At 40.3% G+C, this 22,813-nt stretch overlaps 1 protein-coding gene across 1 annotated transcript in view; it reads right to left on the reverse strand.

The window, feature by feature from the left end:
• Positions 1–11,893, reverse strand: part of ippk (inositol 1,3,4,5,6-pentakisphosphate 2-kinase) — a 70,084-nt gene extending 58,191 nt beyond the window's left edge. Inside the window, exon 1 of the mRNA XM_042089274.1 lies at positions 11,653–11,893. Within this exon, the coding sequence (XP_041945208.1) occupies positions 11,653–11,733 (81 nt within the window). The 5' untranslated portion in view covers positions 11,734–11,893. The remainder of the gene's footprint in view (positions 1–11,652) is intronic.
• Positions 11,894–22,813: the final 10,920 nt, after the last annotated feature.

Raw genomic sequence — 22,813 nt, forward strand, 5'->3', positions numbered from 1 at the left:
AACTGCACCACTCCACCATGTGTCAGAGCAAAACAGGGTTTTTAATGACAATAAAATCATTAACAATGAATTTTGAAGTCACTGTATGAATGGTGTATGCGTGTAACAGCAAAATAGATGAAAGTTTAGTATTTATTTTTTAAACTTACATGGCATGGTAACATAAAAGAAAAAAGATTCACAGATTTAACAAAAAACATATAATATCTGAATTTAAATAATGTTTTTACAAGAACTTTTATGTAAAAATGCAATTTGGTCATAGGGTGTGACAGAAATGTCATATAGTGTGACTTGAAAAAAGCTGTCACACCATATGATGCAGCGTCACACTATATGACATTGACAGTTAAGCTAATTTTCTAGACAGTTAAATACAGCTAACTATTATTTAGCATGCAACTGACCACATGGCAGCAGTGCTTTTTAAGAATTCATGAAGAATATGTGGAAAATAGCTACTTTTTAGGCAAATGATGTCACACCATAAGACACTAAAATTTGGCCACGATTGATGATGTCCAATTCAAAGCTTTTTATATAAAAATGCAAAAAGCAGAACTCGCTTCTTGACCATGCCAATTACTCCTGACATTCTATTGTTACTTCCTGATTAAGCAGGGTCCTCTTCCCAATAATAATGTCCAAATGAATGCCCGGTCAAAATATACTATATAGTGTCACGCCATATGACAACCATTTTATGGACAAAACATATTTGATTATAACAAAACTTTCTGTGGTTGTAAAAAACATCCAATTATTTTATATGTATGGTAAAACTTTAAAGTAATTATACTTTTTATGGATATACACTCTTTTTAGGAAGTTCGCACACATGGTGGACAGTCACACCATATGACATTTTTTATGTTTGGATGATTATTTTAAGTCAAAAGTGAAATAAAAATCCAATAAATTTAATGACAGAACTTGAACCTACCAGACCTACAACATTTCCATATCAATTCTTAACAATTGCCATTTTTTATAAGTGTGTGACACATGGACAGTCTGCTATTTGTCATCTACCCACATACGTTAATCCCATGCACACAGCAATCAGCATAGGCTACTAGACGTAAAGGAAACATATGGTGTGTTCATGTGCATGGGGAAAATAAATTCCCAGTGAAAACGTCATCTCATGTGGGAATAACTGGTGTGAAACTGGGAGAAGTTTGCAAACAGAGTTGCCCAGTTAAAGGCTTGTCGTCACTTTTGTCCTCATTCAAATTGGTGTGTGTCATTTTGCACTGTAATTAAACTGTAATGGGACGATTAATCTGTCTGATTAAGCTTGACAATTTATATATAACTTACATAATCTATAAGGTTTGGTTGGGGTGGTATGTTGACTTTTTTTTACTTGTTTTACCATTTTCTAGGATTCTAACTGAACAAACTGATAGTCAGTTAATGTTCCAACCAATCAGAGTGGCGTGGTGTATCTTGGGCAGTGCAGTGGTTTCAGTGTTGCTAGCTTAGCACGCTAGTAAACCATAGGCAGAGAATAGGATTCCCGCTAGCATGGTAGCTAGCTTTGTATGCTTAGCGAAGCGAAAATATGAACAAACAAATCATATTGGTTAACAAAATGTTAATGTTTGTATACGAAAAAGTATGAATTACCAAAATTACCCAGTTAATTCCCGTAAATTCTCATTAATTCCCTTTGTATGCTAAGCGAAAATATGAACAAACAAATCATATTGGTTAACAAAATGTTAATGTTTGTATATGAAAAAGTTGGAATTACCAAAAATTCCCAGTAAATTCCCAGAATTTCCTTTAATTCCATGAAAGTTTCCAATTTGGAATATTTCCAAAATTCCCCAGCTTAACTTCCCATGGAAAGTTTCCAGTAAGTTTCCGGAAATTTACCGGAAATTTTCCACCCCTTTGCAACCCTAGAAGTGACTAGGGCCAGTTTACAGCATGACATTTGTTGTGGATATTAATAAATTGCACTTAATTATGCATTGGAATACGTTTCAAATGGAAAGCTAATGCACCATTGTGGTTTGATTTCCTTGGAGCAATACAATGCAACCCTCTAAGCATCAGATCAGATTGAAAACATGGCGTATGCAATGGACATCAACTGATCAGTCTATACTTGAGAGCCATACTGATGAATTCTTTGGGAGTCTTCCAAATGTTCTGTAATGACAGATGGAGCTAGTAAAAGAGCAAGTTGGGCAAGTTAGTTAGCCACTCGCTGTCCCGCAGTATTTCCACCAGTCACCATGACGACCCACGAGTCAACTCAGCTCTCAAGCTCAGCATGAGAGGAAACTAGAAGAGGGAACTTAATACAATGTAAAAAGTCCATTGGAACTGCTTTCTCCAGATATTTGTTCTGTAGCCTATAGTCATAAGCTACTTGCCAAAATGTTCTAACCATACATAATAGATGAAAGGATGAAAAAGGTGTGATGGGGACTGAAGACAGAGCTCTGAGTATAACATATATTAATCAGTCAGTTAACCCTTCAGGCTGGTGTTAACTGACGGCAACATTATCCTCCATATCATCCAGTTCAATCAGGCAAAATAAATGTAAAAACCTCCAGGTGGGAAATCATAGATATATACTGACTAGATGTCGCCTTCTGCTTTTCAGCATGCGTCAACACTGCCACCATCTTGGATCGGGGATCTGAAGTAGTGATGGCAGTCTGACACTGAAGCTTCGATACGTGCTTCAAACCATTAACTACAATTCCATTTGAACCACTGCTCCGAAGGTTGCTTTGGTACGGAAAAATAACGTGACCTATGACGTCCGAAGCAGAAACTGCTTCATTCTCTGAATGAATCACCCGAGTGGTTTGCAGCGCCACTGCAACTGTCATGGCCTCGTTTCTAGTCTGAATTGTAGCGCGCTCACTTACACTTTAGGCTAATGCACAACATTGTGTTTGGTTTGTAGCCTCTACTGTGACAAGCATAGTTTGTTCGTATCGATTTATTTTTATTACCATGTAAGAGACGTGGGAAAACTTTATTCTGATCACTCCTGATCAATCTTTATTTCTAAAAAGAATGATATCCCATTCTTATTCATGTGCACTACGTAAGTGTGGGGGTGGGTGGTTAGGTGCGTGCACTAGATTTATTTTACCATTAAAGCTTCCTGTCCACTATCTAGCAGGGATAATTTAGATGCAGTCTTGGCTCATCACCAGGAGAGGTCGCTGTTACTGAAGCTTCGAGTAATGAACCCATTTTCAAATCAACAGTTCAAAGTGGTTCAGTACTTCACCAAAGCTTCATTTCCCCATCACTAATCTGAATCTCTAAACTAGTTCTCCCGTGTTGTCAGTGTTACCGATTTAGCGACGTTTGGCCATCCCCAGTGATAGAAAACCTTATCTAGCGACTAGCGACAAATTTGGCGACTTCTGACAATTATGGCGACACTGCCATAGACTTCCATAGGAAACAATGGCGGCGCTTTTTCCAGGCTACTTCAGCGTTATGCAGAGCTCAAAAGTTCCTAACTTTGACATTCACGGCTTTAGCCCCATTCACTTCCATTGCTTTTTGCCTGATATTGTCAGTGGTAAGTAGACGAAGGTACAACGTTTTTTCCATTGGCATATGCATTTCCTATACCAACTGCACTAGTAGATACTGGTATTGTTCTTTGAGGTTTTTGTGCTGCTTGTTTAACTGATTTATTGCTTAAATGTTGACCGAAATTTTAAAGCCAAAAGTTAGCCTGCAAACCTTGATGTGGAGAGAGGCTAGCTTAAAGATAATATTCCTACGTCAATAATGAATAATGAATTCCTATGTCAATAATGAATCAGACAAAACTCATTTGGCTAGCCTATTGTCAGGGCTCTACACTAAAAAAAATTTCCAGGAGCACTTGTGCGACCAAGTTAAAAAATTTAGGAGCACAGACAAAAATTTGGGCGCACAGTCAGTTCTGTACTTAACTTAAACATAAAACATTACACTGCAGCTAACACTTAAACATGCCAGTGCACCAATTGCAAATATTAAGAATGACATGAATAACTTTTAGGCTACAGGAAATAGGATTTTAAAGATCAGTGCCTACTTTATTTTCAGTCTGTTCTATTTTCCTACATTTTGTTAATGTAAAATAGTATAATACATTGCCATATTTGCATTTAGCCTGTATATCAAGTATCCTGCCAAATGTAGGCCAATTTATTTATTTGTAAATCCATCTGTAGCTAATCCAAATATGCCCATGGTGACCTATCTGACTGCATACTGCCTAATACTACTACTAAAACAGTCCATTTTCTCTTCCACAAAACCCAACATAGGCTAATCAAGGATATATGTTTTATACTTTTACTTTTTATTTGAAATATCTGCATTGATGGGGGCAGTAGGCCTACTTTCGTTTTGCACTTCAGCTTGTAGCCTATTCGGTGTTTAAACAAGCATGCGTGGAGTTGTCAGTAGCGTTCTACCCTTGAATAAAATGTGAGTATTACGGGAAGCTACTTTTGTGCCTGTTCGCTACAGCTATATTTTGCATATTGGAGCAAATACGTCAACTGGGCTAAAAGGCATGTTAGGTTACCTTTCCTTCTCTCACTGCGTTCTCAGAATCTCATCCTGTTCCTATGATATCCGATGAATTCGGTGGATAGAACTAATTTCTTCAATCTTTGCATCTTGGCTGGCTAGTCTAACTTTCCACTTTTTCTGCGTGCTCTTGGATTTGATAGAAGCAACTACTAGCGAGTCACAACGCGAAACTGCTAACGTCAAAGTCAAAGTCAAAGTCAGCTTTATTGTCAATTTCTTCACATGTTCCAGACATACAAAGAGATCGAAATTACGTTTCTCACTATCCCACGGTGAAGACAAGACATATTTTGCCAATTTAGGTCCACAGACAAACAGAACATTCAAGTAAACAAAAAAGTAAGTAAATAAGTAAATAAGAGGGCACATATAATAGTGAAAAATAAGAGCAGCAAAATTTGGTTGAAATTGTGCATAGACAGTCAATAAAATACTAGTGCAAAGTCAGGCCAATAAAAGGCTTGGGTAGTTCTGTTTGACCTAAGTAAGAAAGAAAGTGGCATAGTGGTGCAAGTTATGTAAGAGCAGCAGAAGTGTTGTGTTTTCAGGACAACAACACCAAGTTGTAAAGTGTACAAGTGTGCAAGTGTGCAAGTTGAGTAGTGCAGGCGGCCATTTTGGGTCCAATGTCCAGGATGTTATGTAGCTGAGGGTGGAGGGATGGGAGGTGTAGTTTTTATGCTGTATTCGCGACGTGATTCTATGGTTTGCACCAGTAATGTTTCTTGATGTTGCGGTGTATTTTGTAGACAAACATTGACATGGTTAGAAGTCATTCGCACCAGTGCGCCTAAATATTTTTTTGCACTCGCACGCCATCATTTTTACTTGCATGTGCGAGTGAAATGGGCGCACTGTAGAGCCCTGTATTGTAGTAGGGCAACTTTAGATGATAGGTTGGTTGTCAACAGGTTTTTATTATGTTTATAATGCTATATTTTTCAAACCTGATTGCGTTAGCTTACTAGCTTACGTTAGCTAGTCAGCTCATTCACATAGTGTTAACGTTAGACATGCTATGAGGGGGAACACAAACTTTATCTTGATAAAATACATGTCATACAGCATGGTAACTCTATATTCAGATGTGCTGGTTATCAATGGGTTTGTGATTAACGCTCTTCAGGTGAAAAATGGAGGAAATTAATGTGATTATTGTTTAAACCTGATATAGATTAGCTTGCTAGATGGCGAGTTTTATGGCGTTATGAACTGAACCGTGGGCTGAACATGACATGAAGTAGGCTAGTGTCCACGACTCGTGAACGAGGGGATTTCAGTTATGAATTTCAGGGGAAGCAGTAGGAGCAAAACCTAGACTATTATAAGTTATTGTTGTTGTTACTGGTGCGTGGCTCTTGTGTCCCTTGCCAGCCCAGTCCTGTCCTGTGCCACTATCACTGTTCCAAACGGGACAGTGGCACAAGGCGAGTGTGGCACGAGCGTGGTCATGGGACAGTATAGCGACTGTATAGTAGCCTGTATAGTAGTAGGAGTTTTTGCTCCAACTGATGATCGGTTTCAGTTCATTTAGTTTTCAGTAATTTTACATTTCGTGTTGGTGTTCTTGGTGTAATAATTTTGATTGCTTTATCTGCCAAGTAATTTGCCAAATACATAGCGAAGTTTGCATGGAAGAGACTGACGTGACGGCATTGCCTTTCATTAGGTCAGTGATCTGCTTATCCAGGACCAAGGATGCAGAGGACAAGGGTGTGTGATATATGGTCAGATAAGATAATTTTTTATGTTTGAGGTCCACACGATGGGGTTGTGTTGTGGAGTTGTGTTGATCCAGCATCTTCCACACCTCCACGACTCCAGCCAAATGTTGCATCCTCCTTACCATGTCCCTCTTATAGGTGTACAGAGTATACGGAGGGCTACCCATCCCTTCCACATTGTGTCTTTTGTGTAGTTCACACACAAGTGTTGTTCAAACTATGGAAACTGAAATCTTTTTATTTTTTGGAAACCTAAAGTGTCAGACCTCCTTTTTATGTTGCAGTGTCACCATACCTTCCTCCCAGTCTTTTTTGCATTTGTTCCTGTTATTGTTTTAAACACACATTGAAAATGTAATAAAAAATTCTATTGAAAACCTAACATGTATCAGTCATCCTTTTCATGCTGTAGTCTCACCAGCTGGCTGAAATATAAGTTATAAGTATTTTATTGAAATAGTTGATTGCTTATTGAGTTACAAGTGTGTTATTGAAACAGTGGGTGTCTTATCTTGCAGTATTAATCACATTTAAGTTGTTATTGATTCTTATTTAGCCTATGTGTTTTTGACATGTTTATGGCTTAGTCTTAAAATGTTACCAAGGCTGTGTGGTGGCCACCTTTATGCTATTTCTCTAAAATAACTGAACAGATTTAACGCATTGATCAAACTTTTAAAAATGTTGTTAGGCTACTGAATGGCATTCATATATTTATATATTTGATAGACGTTTATTGCTAGACTTACAATGATCAAAGTTGTGTGGTAGATTTGGGGGGGTTGGGGAATTGGGGCATCTTCATCTCACCAAACGAACTGAAAAGGACACTGGATCTAATGTCCACACACAAAAAGGATACAAAATGCATAGCCTACGTTTTGACAATGTAAGTAAAGTATATGTAGCGTGATACAGGCAAATGTAGGAATCCAATAACAGCTCATGTCCAGCAAGAAAACAAACGTTCAATGTTAGAACTACCACAAGAACATATTTTAGATCGATGTTGCAAACTAATTATACTCGTAATATATAATTGACACTATAATGTAAGCATGGTAACACGTAATAACACTCGTTTTTGGTTTGTTGTTTCCCGTTCAATAACGCACTCGTTGCGGTCTATCCCATTGAAATAACACGAGACGCAAAGAGCTGTTTGGAACTGTTGAAGCGTACGTGAACCACGTGACCGCGTGGCGGCGACTTCAAAGAGTGTCGCAACTCTCTTTTTCTATGGCTCTGGACTGGCCTAAGTAGTATCAGACATGGAAGCAAATGTTTCACAGATCTACAGCAACTTCTGGTGAGATTACAACTTACCTGAGTCAACGAGACGAGAGGTATGTAGCCTCAACCAGAGCCTGTCTACAGAGGCCTGTTCACTTCTATTGTATCGAACCTGGTTGCAGTTCACTCATAGTTCCTCTAGGGGTGGCCGCGAGCTAGTGCAGAATGAATGGGAGTCTATGGCAAAGATAGTTAAGGTGGAGCAAGATACTTCGTCGTAGTACATGTCTGAGTGCGAAATGGGGATCGAATCCTGTCTGCATAAAGAGGCGTGTCGATGACGTATTGATGAGCGTACGTTGCGACCGGCCAACAGCAGTGGAATAAATAACCGGCACACACCTGATATAAGGTCGATTTTCTCCAGACTGGAATGCTAAAAATTTACCTAAAATGTTCAGAAGGGTTTGAGGATCATGAAAACATGCCCAAAATTCACATTCTTAACTCTATAGAACCAAGATTTTAGTATATGTGGCGAAATTGTCAATGGAGCAGTCGCTGCCTCTGCTCTGCATAAAGGGGGAATTTGACCCCCCCCTCGTGCAATCCGGGATCCCAGAAGTGGCTCCTGATGAAATATCTTGCTCCGCCTTAACAATATTTGTCTATGGGGTTAGACAGGTAAATTTATCTTTATGATCCGTCAAAAGCTTAGTTTTCTCTAGACTCGACCATAGTTGGAACAACCCAAAAAATTTGAAAATTGCTTGAGATTGACGATTTATGGTGATTTAATTTTTGTTAGATCTTTGCCTAGATTGACGCTAATGCATTAAAGAGGAGTGGATCCCCGTGGCAAGATGGCGTCTCTATTGACGCATTCATTCCAATGAACAGCAGTAGTCAAGGCCACATCTAGTCACTATGGTGATAAATAATTTTTGGGTAATATCTCGTATAGTGTGAAAAGTGTCGCGACTCGCGCCACCGATCCTAGAGGGTTCCTCTAAGTCAAAGGTAAAATTCCATGACTTTTTTTCTGAATTTCCATGACTTACTATAATGAATGGCACAATATACCGACCAATGATTTCAGAGCAGCCGCATAGCGTTCAAGAATCTTTTACTTTTTTAGAGCGGGAGATGAATAAATGAACATTGAATAAACAAAGTTGGGCAAGCAGTAAAGCTAATAACCAGATATGCACACCAATTGACCGATCCCAAGCCTCTCCTCCCATTGTCAGTCCCATAGTTACTGTTGCTAAGTCGGACAAGTTTGCAGGAAAGTGTGCGAGAACGCGTGTTCAACATGGGTACGCAGCACCATTTAGCAGAAGTGTAACAGTGCATGCTAGATTTCTGGGCGTCAAGTAATATTGATATATTCAAAAAACAGAGGCCAGAAAGGCCTTCAGTATTCGGAAGGACACATTCACAATGTCTGCTGTTATCAACGAGGTGGAACACCACAAATTGAGGACAAACCAATCTGGTGTTACGGATCTTAATGGGATGCATGTTAACTGGGGATAAACAATTAGCACGTTATCACAAGCAGGTAGTTTACCTTATTTGCTGCAGATGTGACTGATTCAATAAACAGGTCTGTGCAAACATATGGTGTTGACGTGTCCATAACAAAATCTAACCATATTTCGAGGATTAATTAAAGACGGGTCCAAGTGCTGCAGATCCAAGTTCCCACGCAACTTGGGAGAGTGGCTAGCCTGTTAAGCAGCTCATGTTGGGGAGGTGGAGAGATAGCTTCGCTTCGGTAGGCCGATAGCCTACTTATTATTTTGAATGGCTGCTTTAGAAGGAAGAGTTCAAATAAACATGATACAAATGTAGGCTATTGAAAAGAAACCACTAGATCTACCCGAGTTTACCCATACAACGCACGACATATCTGCAGCTTGCAGACGTTTGTCTTGCACAAGACTTCATCAGTGCCCACTTATGCTATACTTAATTTAAATGTGGGCAATGTAGTAGGCCTAATATTGGCGATTTCGAGACTGCATAGCCTATACAGCAAGGTTTTCAATCGGCACATGATTTGATCTTTAGAAGACATTGGCTATCTCTCGTTCAGCAATCAATGATGCATCGCAGTAGTCTATTCCGTTTGTTGAAAAAATGGTCATTAGCTTATTTCTGTGAACAGTCTTCTATCCCAAGTTAAACATGGCAAGGTAGCCTATGCCTAAAAGCTGAAAGTATTCTTATTGTGTGTAAGGCGATACGTGATTGAAGGTGTAGGATAGCCTATTTGCGCGTACTTCCAATTGTATGAGTGAGTTCAGTTCCTGCAAGGTAGGTATAATTTTTTGCGTAGGCTTATGTTGTCGTTTCAACAGTGGAAACCAGGTTTAGTTATGTTTTTCTATGTAGTTATGAACACAAAAAAGGGAACATTTTCGTACACACTCAGATTTCTTTACTGAAAAGTAGCAGCCTATCCAAAGTTATTCAAAGTTAGGCCTATGTCTATGTCAACGTTTCACACGGTCAGGATATCGGATGTCACTTCTACAAGTATCCCAGGCATATATTTGAACCTTTTTGAGCTCTTTAGTTATTTAGTTACTTAGGCTACTCGCAAAAGAAGCATTAGCATTCACATAACCAGCGTATTGTAGGCTACAGAATGGACACTATAAAATTCAAAATTGACCGAGGTTGACCGAGGTCCTCCGACGTCCTCATTGTGACATAGTAAAAGGGGGCGGGGCTTGGGATCGGTCAATTATGCGTGGAAATATTTGTATTCCATGACTTTGGCCCAAAAATTATAAAATTCCCTGACTTTCCATGTCTGGAATAGACCTTCCAAAATTCCATGATGTTCCAGAGAATCCATGACCTGTGGGAACCCTGACTATCCCTTGGGTGGGGCAGGGTGGATAAAAGTTCTTACACATAAAAAAAAGAGCTTCATAAAAGCAACAGCCTGGAATTCGTTGACGAGTCTCCCACTAACATAGTCATCCTTACGTCACGTCGCACCCACCTCACAACCGATCACACCTTAACATGCGCAATTTTTTTGATGCTACTTGTAAGTGACCGCTATAACGTTGCTGTCAATGAAAAGAGCAGAGCATTATATACGAGTAACGTTAGGGCATACAGACGAATTCGATTACAAAATGTGGACTGGAACCTTTGGTTTTCAGATCTAGCATGTCCCTGCAGCAAAACACATTGACAGGTGCAAACACCGATCTGTCTTCAAGAAAAGGCATTTCACGACGTTAACTTTCAGAGGACCTAGTAGTTAACTCCTTTAACTTGATGTTGCTTAATCCGAATTCTCAGTTCCCGTAAGGTTGGACTATCTTTTTGACTAGCTAACTTTAGCCTTAGTTAGCTTCTTTGGTGAGGGAGTTTGTTAACCAGCGTGAGGCACTAAGATAAAGCGAATTAACTTTAACGTTCATTTCCAGTGTTGTAATTTAAGCCAATTGGATCTTGCGCCTTTTTAGTGGAATATCTGTAGACCATAAGAAACCCTAGAATGCATTCATTGTATGTTAGGTTAGGTGTCACTACTACGTTAATGTTAAGATTTTCCATTCGGTTTAACATTTGCACATTTGACTTTAGGGAACACGTAACGTTAACCTTATTTTGTGAACTTGGTATTTTATGGTTGAATCTACGTTATATATCTCACTGTGAACTGCAATATAACTGAAGTTAGCTCGACTGCATTCTTATCTGAAACCATGAATGGCTAGTTCAAAAACTTCACAACAGGCCAAGTGTGTTGCTAGCTAGGTCGCTTAACATGCTAACATAACGTTAACGTACTTTATGAAGTTAACGTTAGCTAGCCAACTAGCAGGCTAGCACAACTTCATTAAGGAATATGAAACGTGAGCATCTTTTACTCGTTTTGTCCATGTTCATTTTGTTTTAATTTGTGAAACTAACCTTTACTTTAACTTGCACACGTCCACAATTAAGATGATCTTCTTTGGTATGAGATGTTTACAGCATACAACCGAATAACTCTTTACAAAGCTGAACAGTCTATGAAGCTAACTCACGCAGCTAGCTAGATAATCACATCAGCTAGCATAAGTTAGCTAATCAAACTCACCTGAACATGCGAAACCACAAGGCTCTTATTCCCTTCGCCATGATATTTCCAGTCATTCTCGTCCATTTTGTCCAGTTCCATAACACAGTTAATTTTAAATTCAATGTAGTAAAAAAAAAACTAGAACTCGTAATTTTAGTAAATTAAACACAAAAATCACCGCCGTACAGAGCACAGACCTAATGCGAAGGGAAACCACTCAACAGTACGGGTAGCACTGCTATATAGCTACCGCTTTCACAAGGACATCCCTCCTGAATTTTGACATCAGCAAGCACACATGATACAACCACCAATCAGGCATTCCCTCCCCCCTCCCAATATAATGCCTATCTATCACCCAAAACATGTTTTATAGGCTAAGCAGCCCAAGTATATAGCCTAATTATTTTATTATTAAGTGTGCTTGCAAAGCAGCACACTTATTGTTCTTCTTAAGTTTTCTTATTATTACAGTGCATGAAAATGCACTGTACTGTTCTTCCTAGGCTTCTTCTTATTATTATTACAGTGCATGAAAATGCACTGTACTGTTCTTCCGAGGCTTCTTATTCTTATGCTTCTTCTTATTACAGTGCATGAAAATGCACTGTACTGTTCTTCCTAGGCTTCTTCTTCTTATTATTGTGCATGAAAATGCACTGTACTGTTCTTCCTAGGCAACTTCTTCTTATTACAGTGCATGAAAATGCACTGTACTGTTCTTCCTCGGCAACTTCTTCTTATTATTATTCCGCTTACCACTTTTTCCGTACGCAATTTCTTTTGAACAGTTTAACTTAGAAACTTCATTCAAACTTTGTAACGTAGGTCTTCAAACAGATCGGGTTGGTATGACTTTTCAACTTTGAAACTTTTATACTTTTTAAACTATTAAAGAAAAACTTTTTAAAAATCCCCATAGACTTAACATTGCCGATTGTGACATCATAATACGGCCGTTAAGCAATTAGAATCCTATGGCAGGTGTTCAGGCCACCTGCAGCCTCAGGCTTTAAGCATACAATCTGGGTCAATTAAGACTACACATCCTATTCAACTGTTTCCTCTGCCCAAAACTGTTTCAAAATAAAAGTCCTCACTACAATAATCCACTGTTAAAGAATGTAACCCATTAAACTACTGAACTTTTTACATTCAACTTTTAAACGGTCTACTTTTAAACTATCATTAAAGTATCTATCTATTAAACTAGCTTTCTATCAACAACTTTTAAACTATATACATTCACTAGCTGTCTATCAACAACTTTTAACTTGTCATCAACTGTCAACACTTTTCATCAACTATGATTCAGCACCAAATTCAGCACCAAATTCCTGGGGGTGCACATCAGTGAAGACCTCTCCTGGACCACCAACACTGCATCACTGGCGAAGAGAGCTCAGCGCCGCCTGTACTTCCTGCGGAAACTCAGGCGAGCAAGTGCTCCACCAGCCATCATGACCACATTCTACCGAGGCACCATTGAGAGCATCCTCTCCAGGTGTATCGCTGTGTGGGGCGGAAGCTGCACTGAATACAACAGGAAAGCCCTGCAGCACATAGTGAACACAGCTGGAAGGATTATTGGTGCTTCACTCCCCTCCCTGAAGGACATTTACACCACCCACCTCACCCGCAAGGCGACCAAAATTGTGAGTGATGCAAGTCACCCCGCTCACAATCTGTTTGATCTACTGCCCTCTGGGAAGAGGTACAGAAGCCTGCGCTCCCGCACTACCAGACTCACCAACAGCTTCATACACCAAGCTGTAAGGATGCTGAACTCTCTCCCTCCTCTCCCCCCTCCACCTTCAGCTACATAACATCCTGGACATTGGACCCACAATGGCCGCCTGCACTACTCCACTTGCACACTTGTACACTTTACAACTTGTTGTTGTTGTCCTGAAAACACAACACTTCTGCTGCTCTTACATAACTTGCACCACTATGCCACTTTCTTTCTTACTTAGGTCAAACAGAACTACCCAGGCCTTTTATTGGCCTGACTTTGCACTAGTATTTTATTGACTGTCTATGCACAATTTCAACCAAATTTTGCTGCTCTTATTTTTTTCATTATTATATGTGCCTTCTTATTTACTTATTTACTTACTTTTTTGTTTACTTGAATGTTATGTTTGTCTGTGGACTTAAATTGGTAAAATATGTCTCGTCTTCACCGTGGGATAGTGAGAAACGTAATTTCGATCTCTTTGTATGTCTGGAACATGTGAAGAAATTGACAATAAAGCTGACTTTGACTTTGACTTTGACTTTGACTTTTGACTCCTACCCACTGTAGCTAGTTAGCATAGCTAGCATGTTAACATTGCTAACATTGTTAGCATTTTTAACAAAACTGCTAAAAATGATTAGCTAAGTTAGCTAAATAACATGATTAGCATAGTTAGCATGCTAACATAGTTAGTTAGCATGCTAGTTAGCATTTTAAGCAAAACTGCTAAAAATGATTAGCTAAGTTAGCTAAGTAACATGGTTAGCATAGTTAGCATGCTAGTTAGCATAGTTAGCAAAACTGCTAAAAATGATTAGCTAAGTTAGCTAAGTAACATGGTTAGCATGCTAGCATGCTAGTTAGCATTTTTTTTAAAACTTAAAAATAATTAGCTAAGTTAACCAAGTAACATGGTTAGCATAGTTAGCATGCTAGTTAGCATAACTTTTAAAAATGATTAGCTAGGTTAGCTAAGTAACATGGTTAACATAGTTAGCATGTTAACATGCTAGTTAAAATAGTTACCATACCTACTAAAAATTATTAGCTAAGTTAACTAAGTCACATGGTAAGCATACTTAACATGTTAGCATACTAGTTAGCATACCTACTAAAAATGATTAGCTAGGTTAGCTAAGTCACATGGTTAACATAGTGCTAGTTAGCATAACTACTAAAAATGAAAACATTAGCTAAGTTAACTAAGTTAAGTAACTTGGTTAACATTATTATCTTTGATAACATAGTTAGCATAACTGCTAGCAAACATTAGAGCCGTTCCAACTGTCAGTTATCGTCAATTATCTACCTAAATAATTTAACCATTTAAATTATCCACCTATTTAACCGTTCAATCATTCCAACTATATTAAACCTTATCTACCAAGCAAATCATTTAACTATATAAACTATCCACCTATTTAACTGTTCAGTCATTCCAACTATATTAAACCTCATCTACCTAGCAACCAATATAGTTTGTTTTTACTCTGTATGATATTTTACATCATATTTTTTGCATTCTCATGCACTGTATTTCCTTCAGGAAATGCTTTTCTAGTTACAGTGCATGAAAATGCACTGTACTGTTCTTCCTAGGCTTCTTATTACAGTGCATGAAAATGCACTGTACTGTTCTTCCTAGGCTTCTTCTTATTCTTATGCTTCTTCTTCTAACGCACTTAATGCAGCTTCAACCGTTTAACATAGAAACTTCATTCAAACTATGTTACGTAGGTCTTACTTAGGACATGGGTGCTATGTATTTTTCAGCTTTGTAACTTTTATACTTTTTAAACTATTAATTAAAAACGAATCAAAATTTCCCTTATCTAATCAAAATAATTCAGTGGAAATGCATGGATTCCAGTTGCTGCTACTGGAAGAAACTGGAATCCATGCATTTCCACTGAATTATTTTTGGAATCTGATCCCTTATCATACCTGTTCATTCTTGCTCGTTGCTCGACTTATCGTGACTAAATTCAAGATGGCTGCAAACGTTAAACTTCGTGAAGATACTGTCTGTATAAATCGTCTTGTAAGTAAACTACCAGTGCTTTTTCAAAGTTATCAATGTCTCGTTTTAAATGTCAGGGCCCTAGGAAGTCTACCAATGGTAGCATCGGCTAACTAGCGCCAGATTTTGGAGTGCAGGGGACAAGTCGAGATGGGCTATGAGACATACGTTCACACTCGGTATCATGTTTCAATACACTTTAGGTCAATATCACACCGGAATTCTCCTTTAAGCAATTAGAATCCTATGGCAGATGTTCAGGCCACCTGGATCAACTGCCAATCTCAGGCTTTAAGCATACAAACTGGCCCTATTAAGACTACACATCCTGTTCAACTGCTTCCTCTGCCAAAAACTGTTTCAAAATAAAAGTCCTCACTACAATATTTCACTGTTAAACAATTTAACCCTTTAAACTACTGAACTTTTTAACTGTTCAGCCATTGTAACTGTTACTTGTCATCAATAGTGGTTACCATGCTTTATAATGTGTAAATAGTAAAAAAAAGTAAGAATAATTAAAAGTTATTGAAATTGGGAGAAATAGAGAGAGGGATAGAGAAAATGAGGGAAAGTGAAGAAAAGGAAGTGAAAGAAAGTTGGGATGAGAAGTGAGCTTTTCAGTTGAATGGAGAGGGACACAGAGAAGAGGTTCCATTCAAGTTGCTGCAGGCAGTCAGTGAGAGAGCACAGGTGCAGTTGATTGCATTCTATTTCCTTAATAGCCTATTATGATGTCATAAAGCCAATGTTAAGTCTATGGAGATTTTAAGTTTAGTTTTTATTTAATATCTCAAAAAGTAAAAGTTGTAGAAATATGAAAAGTCATAGGACCAAAATTTGGTTCAAGAGCTACATGTCAAAAGAAAAAGTATAAAAGTTACAAAGATAAAAAATATAAAGCCCATATGTCCTAATTAAGACCTACGCGTCAATGTTTGAATGAAGTTTCTACGTTAAACGGTTGAAGCTGCATTAACTGCGTTAGAAGAAGAGGAATAATAAGAACTAGAAAACGCAATTCCAGGGAATTACCAGTGCATGAAAATGCGAAACATATTGTGTGAAATATATTGTTAAAACAGATGATGTGCTAATTGGCAACCAACATGATGAGGTTTAATATAGTTGGAATGACTGAACTAGGTAGATGAAGTTTAATATAGTTGGAATGACTGAAACTTGATCATCACTCTGCCCATCAGACTCTATTTGTCAACCCAGGAGCCGCTAAAGGATTCTTAGAAAATGTAGGGGTGTTCCATTCTATTTCAAGAAAAGATTCTTCTATATTCTGCGAAAAGGAATATCAAAGTGTTGTTCTTCCCCGAAACCCACAGACACGTCTGAACAGGCTTTACAGGTTTGTTTATCTGGCTTAGGCCAGGAAAACCGAGGAAATGCAACACACTCCCATTTTAATCCGAGTGCATACCAGGTGAGTGAAAACAATTCCCAAATTCTGCACCAGCGCACCCCAGAGCTAACGCCCCCACGTTACAATGATCAAGACCAAGATAATGGATACATACATCCATCCTATCAGTTGGGCAATATCAAATTTCCATCTTCCTGTAAAGCCAATGAACTGCAATCCCACTACATTCATATGTATTACTGTATTACTGTATATTTGTTACATCATACCCCAGTGCATTTAGCAAAAAGTGTATGACCTCTGCTCACGTAACAACAAAAAAACATGTTGCTTGTTTTTTATTTATTTATTATTATTACATTGTTAGGTTTGGCTTCTCATCATGGCAAAAATATTTGTTTTCTTCATGTGTGGCCCTAATAGTCTGTTGTATGTATGTGACTGAACTGACAGAAAGTCATGAAAAAAAAGTAGAATGAAATTATGTCTATCGTTCTCTATGGTTTAAGTAGACTGAATTGGCAGCATGGTTGGAAAGTTGTGGAAAAGGAAAATTACAATTCAATAGATTATGATTAATTCATGACCTCTTGTTACGCCACAACTATATTTTTAGGGTGGCATGATTTAATGAAGGATTGTGTGACGGTATATGATTCAGTGACCTCTAAATCTGATTAAACACGAAAAAAACTTTCCTAGGCTGAATAATGCTTCAGATATAGCCAAAATTAGCTTCTGGTGGCCATCTTGGATGCCATCTTGAAAATGATAAGTCTTTGAAAATGATGAACTTATGGAAATTGCAGTAAAATGCAAGAGACAATTTCTCACGTTGAGCACACAAATGCGTGTGTCGTTTATTTTGATAGGAAAAACACTGCAAACTAAAATGGCGCTGTCCAGCAACAAAACAGGCATGGGGCTACACGTCATCACACATTCATAACATTTAAAGGGACCACGATCCCTGAACAGTTATACTTACATGAAGTAACTACAGACAGAACAAAGTGCTGTGTTTAATATGAACGGTGTGTAGAACCACACTTAATAACAAAGGTGAATTATGTCGGTCACATTCACTACACACGTCCCCCCAGAATTCACCATATCAGAAGTAAAATCAACAGTCAATGGGGAGGTGGGCGTATTAACCGTCCACAACGGCTGTGCTGTACCGGAGGTCGATGAGACCCAACTGCGGCAGGTGTCCCGTCATGACACGGGTGTGGGGCATGGCATGTGGGAGGCTTGGGAGAGAGGGGAGTAGGGGGTGGGGGCAGAGCTGCGCGTCGTGGGGGCTGGGTCAGGTCAACGGGCCTGGCCACATCCAAGTGAGCCGGTTTGAGGCGGTCAATGGAGAGTCGCTCCGGTTTGCCGTCCATGTCCACCACAAAATGTTTGTCTCCTGCCTCCAAAACACGGAATGGGCCCTCGTAGGGCGGGCGTAGCGGTCCTCTGTGGGCATCGTGGCGAATGAAAACATAATCAGACGTCTGAAGCCCAGTGGGAATGTGCGACTGAGGGAGGCCGTGACGGGAAGTAGGGATAGGTGCGAAAAGCCTCGCATTGTCCAATAGAGTTGACCGCTGGAGAGTAGCAGACCAAGGAACCGTGGTGCTAGGGACAAAATCCCCTGGGACCCGCAGCGGCTGTCCATAAACAAGTTCGGCAGATGAGGACTGTAAGTCCTCCTTTGGCGCGGTCCTGATGCCCAGCATCACCCACGGGAGTTTGTCGACCCAGTTGCTGTCTTTGAGGCTGGCACGCAGGGCAGCCTTCATTGACCTATGAAAACGTTCACAGAGTCCGTTAGCCTGCGGGTGATATGCAGTCGTGCGGTGGAGTTTCACCCCGAGGCTCTGTGCGACAGCATTCCACAGCTCAGACGTGAACTGCGCGCCTCGGTCAGAGGATATATCCGAGGGGTGCCGAAACGAGCAACCCAGGTTCCGATAAATGCCCGTGTCATCTCAACAGTCGCCACAGACGTCAGTGACACAGCCTCAGGCCAGCGGGTGGTCCTGTCAACCATGGTTAACAGGTATGTGAAACCGTGAGAAGATGGCAGAGGGCCGACCAGATCTACATTCACATGGTCAAAACGTCTCTCTGGAACCGGGAACAACTCTAGCGGGGCTTTAGTGTGACGGTGTACTTTGGCCCGTTGGCACTCAACACAGGTGTTAGTCCAGTCCCTAACGTCCTTCTGGAGGCCGTGCCAGACAAACTTTGCTGCAACCAGTCTCTGTGACGCTTTCAAACCTGGGTGGGAGAGACCATGGATGGCATCAAAAATCCGTCAGCTTCAGTCAGTAGGTTGAATTGAAGACCCAGATGCAGAAGTAAAGGTGATTTTTTACTTGTATATCTTGAGCATTACAGGTAACCACTGAATTTGTGAAACTAAAATAACAAAAACTAATATGTACTAAGCTAGTACATAGTCAATACATATTAGATCACTTTAAAGACAAATGCTGTAAATAAAGGTAATCATCAAGGGGTCTACTGGTGAACAAAGTCTTTTGAAGTCAGAAGCTGCCACTACTCAATGACTTGTGCCCCATCTGGTAGGATTTCAAAATGTTCCAGATCTGAAAACAGAAATATTGGTATATGTCACATCCTTGAACTTACTGCAAACTATGAACAAGTGCTCACAAATTAAGCTAAAAAATACTCCCACTATTTATAATGAACAAACTCACAGAAAACTTAGCTGAATGGGGACAGGACAGGCTGAATTGACATTTCTCAATCAAATCTATTTATATGAATATTTTGTTACTTATGTGTATTAATATTGTATGAATATTTATGTTATTATTCCATAATGTGTTCAACTTCAAGTTTATGGAAACACATTGTGTTGCACAAAAAGTTTAAATAAATATGGTGGGCCAGTCATGGCCTTCTGGGTAGGGCTTCGGGCTTGTAACCGGAGGGTTGCCGGTTCGGTCCCCCTGATTTACATTTACATTAAGTATCTCCATTCCTGAAAAAAAAAAAGATTGTTCTGAAGAATCTGTCAATTTGTCCCATAGTGTTCTATATTAATTACTAATTTATATTGATTTAAAAAAGAACTATGCAGGCCTGGTTATTCCTTCGCTGTTTCTGGGTTTTCGCTGGATTTGGGCTTGCATTTTTCATGACACAGCTCCCCCTGCAGCTTCGGTAGCAAGTGACTGCTATACTAAACCCCCACTAGCTAGCGAGCTAGCCATCAAGAAACCAAGCTAAACAGATACAGGGCTCACAATAAAACGGTCGAGCAAACACATTGTTCAAGAGACTATCAAACCACATTACAAAAACGAAGATTACCCAAGGGTAGGCTACTTACAATTTCAACAGCAACAAAGCCAAGTCAGCGTCCGTTTTGCAGTCTTCTTCGAAACTACAATCTGACTACATTTTCGAGGCGCGATTGGATCATCTAAGTCACATGCGGTTTTCTTCGGACCGGGAACAGAAAGTTGCATATTCTTTTTTCCGCAGAGAAGCGATAGGGGGAGACGAAGCGCCCACCAAACGACCCAGAAAGTGTTGTAGAACCATCAGAGCGACTCTCAACCTGCATAATTAAGGTCATTTTTGCTAAAATTGTTGCATAGTGCTTCTTCAGTCAGTGCTGCACTAGCCAACACCACAATCACTGACTGTCGGAGGCTGGCTGAAGAGGCTGACAAATTCTTCCTGGCCAGTCAGGGACATTGTGTGGCCGCGCTTTTTCCCGCACACATCGCTCCTTTGACGCTGGACGACTCCACACTCATCACTGCAACCACTTCTCGTCGGCAGCAGTCTTCTGGCCCCCAACAGGCTTCAGGCTTGTGTTTTTATCATGCCAAGTTTGGACCCAAGGCTAACAAATGTCTTTCGCCGTGCAGTTTCGGCGGGTCGGGAAATGCCAGGGCCGGCGCTCAGTAGTGGCCATGAGCGTCGGCCGCGTAGGCAGGCTGCTTTTCATCCGTGACAGCATCTCCGGACGACGTTTCCTGTGCGACACGGGAGCACAGAGGAGCGTCCTGCCTGCATCCCGTTTGGACATGGTGACTGATGCCACGGCCCCCCTATGGAAGCTGCCAATGGTAGCCCCATCCGCACGTATGGAACGAGGTACGTTGAATTGTGTTTCGGAGGACAGCGGTTTGGCTGGGACTTTGTTACAGCAAAGGTTGCCGTTCCCCTCCTCGGAGCCGATTTTCTGTGTGCACATGGACTGTTGGTAGATGTTAAGAACCGCCGTTTGATTGACGCCGTCACATTTTGTTCTTATACGTGCACGCTCAGCGGGACTGACTCCATATGACTGTCTAGCATGCTATCAGCCTCAGATGACTTCCACCGTCTACTTGCCGAGTTCCCAGCGCTCACTCAGCCCACTTTCTCTGCATCCGCTGTGAAGCATGGTGTGGAGCACCATCTCGCCACTACTGGTCCACCCGTCTACGCTTGCGCTCGGCGCCTCGACCCGACCAAGCTTGCCGTTGCAAAGGCTGAATTTGCAAACATGGAACGCCTGGGTATAGTCCGTCGATCCGACAGCCCGTGGGCATCACCCCTCCACATCGTCCCCAAACCGGGCGGCGGCTGGCGCTATGGTTGCTACAAGCGGCACATCCGTGCATTTATTTACTTAAAGTGAACAGCTTGTTATTTTATGTCAGCTTACATAAACAAATAAAAACTCAGACGCCTAGCCTACAGTCCATAAACAACGTCTACCCACAAAACCATGCCTGTCACAATCACAGACCTAGGCTACTAGCCTACACAAAATAGACGTAGGCTAGCGTACCCACAACAGGTTCTCACCAGGTTCGCAAGTCTCTGCAAATAGTTTCCACTACTACTTGAGCGAAACAAATGCAATCATCGATACTACTCAATCACAAAAAGAAACATCTTACTCACACATGAGAAGTTCGCTCCCCCGAGTTTATTCACCAGTTCATCAACAATGCAACTGCATTTTCAGGTCGCGGTAATCCACAAGTTGTGCGAGAACATCCAAACACATTATTGCAATTGAAGTTAAATCTAATTAAGGAATGTCTCTGATAGGCCTACAGGCTACATTACAGCGGCCCTTGTTCTTGTACAAACACAAAAACAAACATCAACATAATTTGCATAGGCATATTGAAATAAAGTGAACGTCCAGTAATGGATAAAACATCCACGAACAAATGCTAACCATTCTGATGACATAGCGCCTGCATTTTTAAAACATGGCCGCGCCCTAGTGGCAAAAGTCGTTATTGACATGTCATTTTCCAGTGAAACTACTTGAATATCGGGTTTAATGAAAATCCATGTATCTTCAAAAATGAAAAAGCAACCAAAAAATGGTCACAGTTCTCACTGCTTCATTTCCACTTTAAATCATATGTATCACCAGACAGAAATGGTTTTGACATTGTGTGCGCAATGTATTGCGGGCAACGTAGTGTCCGGCTGAGAATAGTTGAATGGCATACTGGCTTCCGCACAACGTTAACCGTGATGAATTGCAGCAGAGCGGGGTAGGCATAGCAACGCCGCGTAGCAGGCAACGACGAGAGCACGGAGGGCTGGATTTCATTGCACTAAGTATAGACCCTTGTCACTCCCCGATGTGAGTCGTTACCCGATGTGAGTCACGCATGCTCAGATTGACAGGTTTTACGGCATAACGCCAAGGGATCCGACTGAAATCTATAAAATAATTCACTTTTCTGTTTAAAAAACGTTTTAGCTATCTAAGATTGTTTGATTGCTAACATTAGCAAACGCCATTCAAGTGACAGCCTTTGTTGTGCTTGATTGCTTACTTAGCCTAGCAGCTACTTGCTTACTTGCCAGCAGTGAACAAACTTAATTATGTAGGTAAATTTTTATTGATATTACAGAAGTCTCTCGCTAGCAGGCTACTTCAGCCTCTAATCTAGAACTGACATTAGAGATCATGCCGTGAAACTGTGATGCCTTACGCTAAATAATACATTACTGCTGTGTAGGCTAATGTCATTATTCTGTGGCTAACAGC

The sequence above is a fragment of the Alosa sapidissima genome, chromosome 4, assembly GCF_018492685.1.
Source record: "Alosa sapidissima isolate fAloSap1 chromosome 4, fAloSap1.pri, whole genome shotgun sequence".
NCBI lineage: Eukaryota > Metazoa > Chordata > Actinopteri > Clupeiformes > Clupeidae > Alosa > Alosa sapidissima.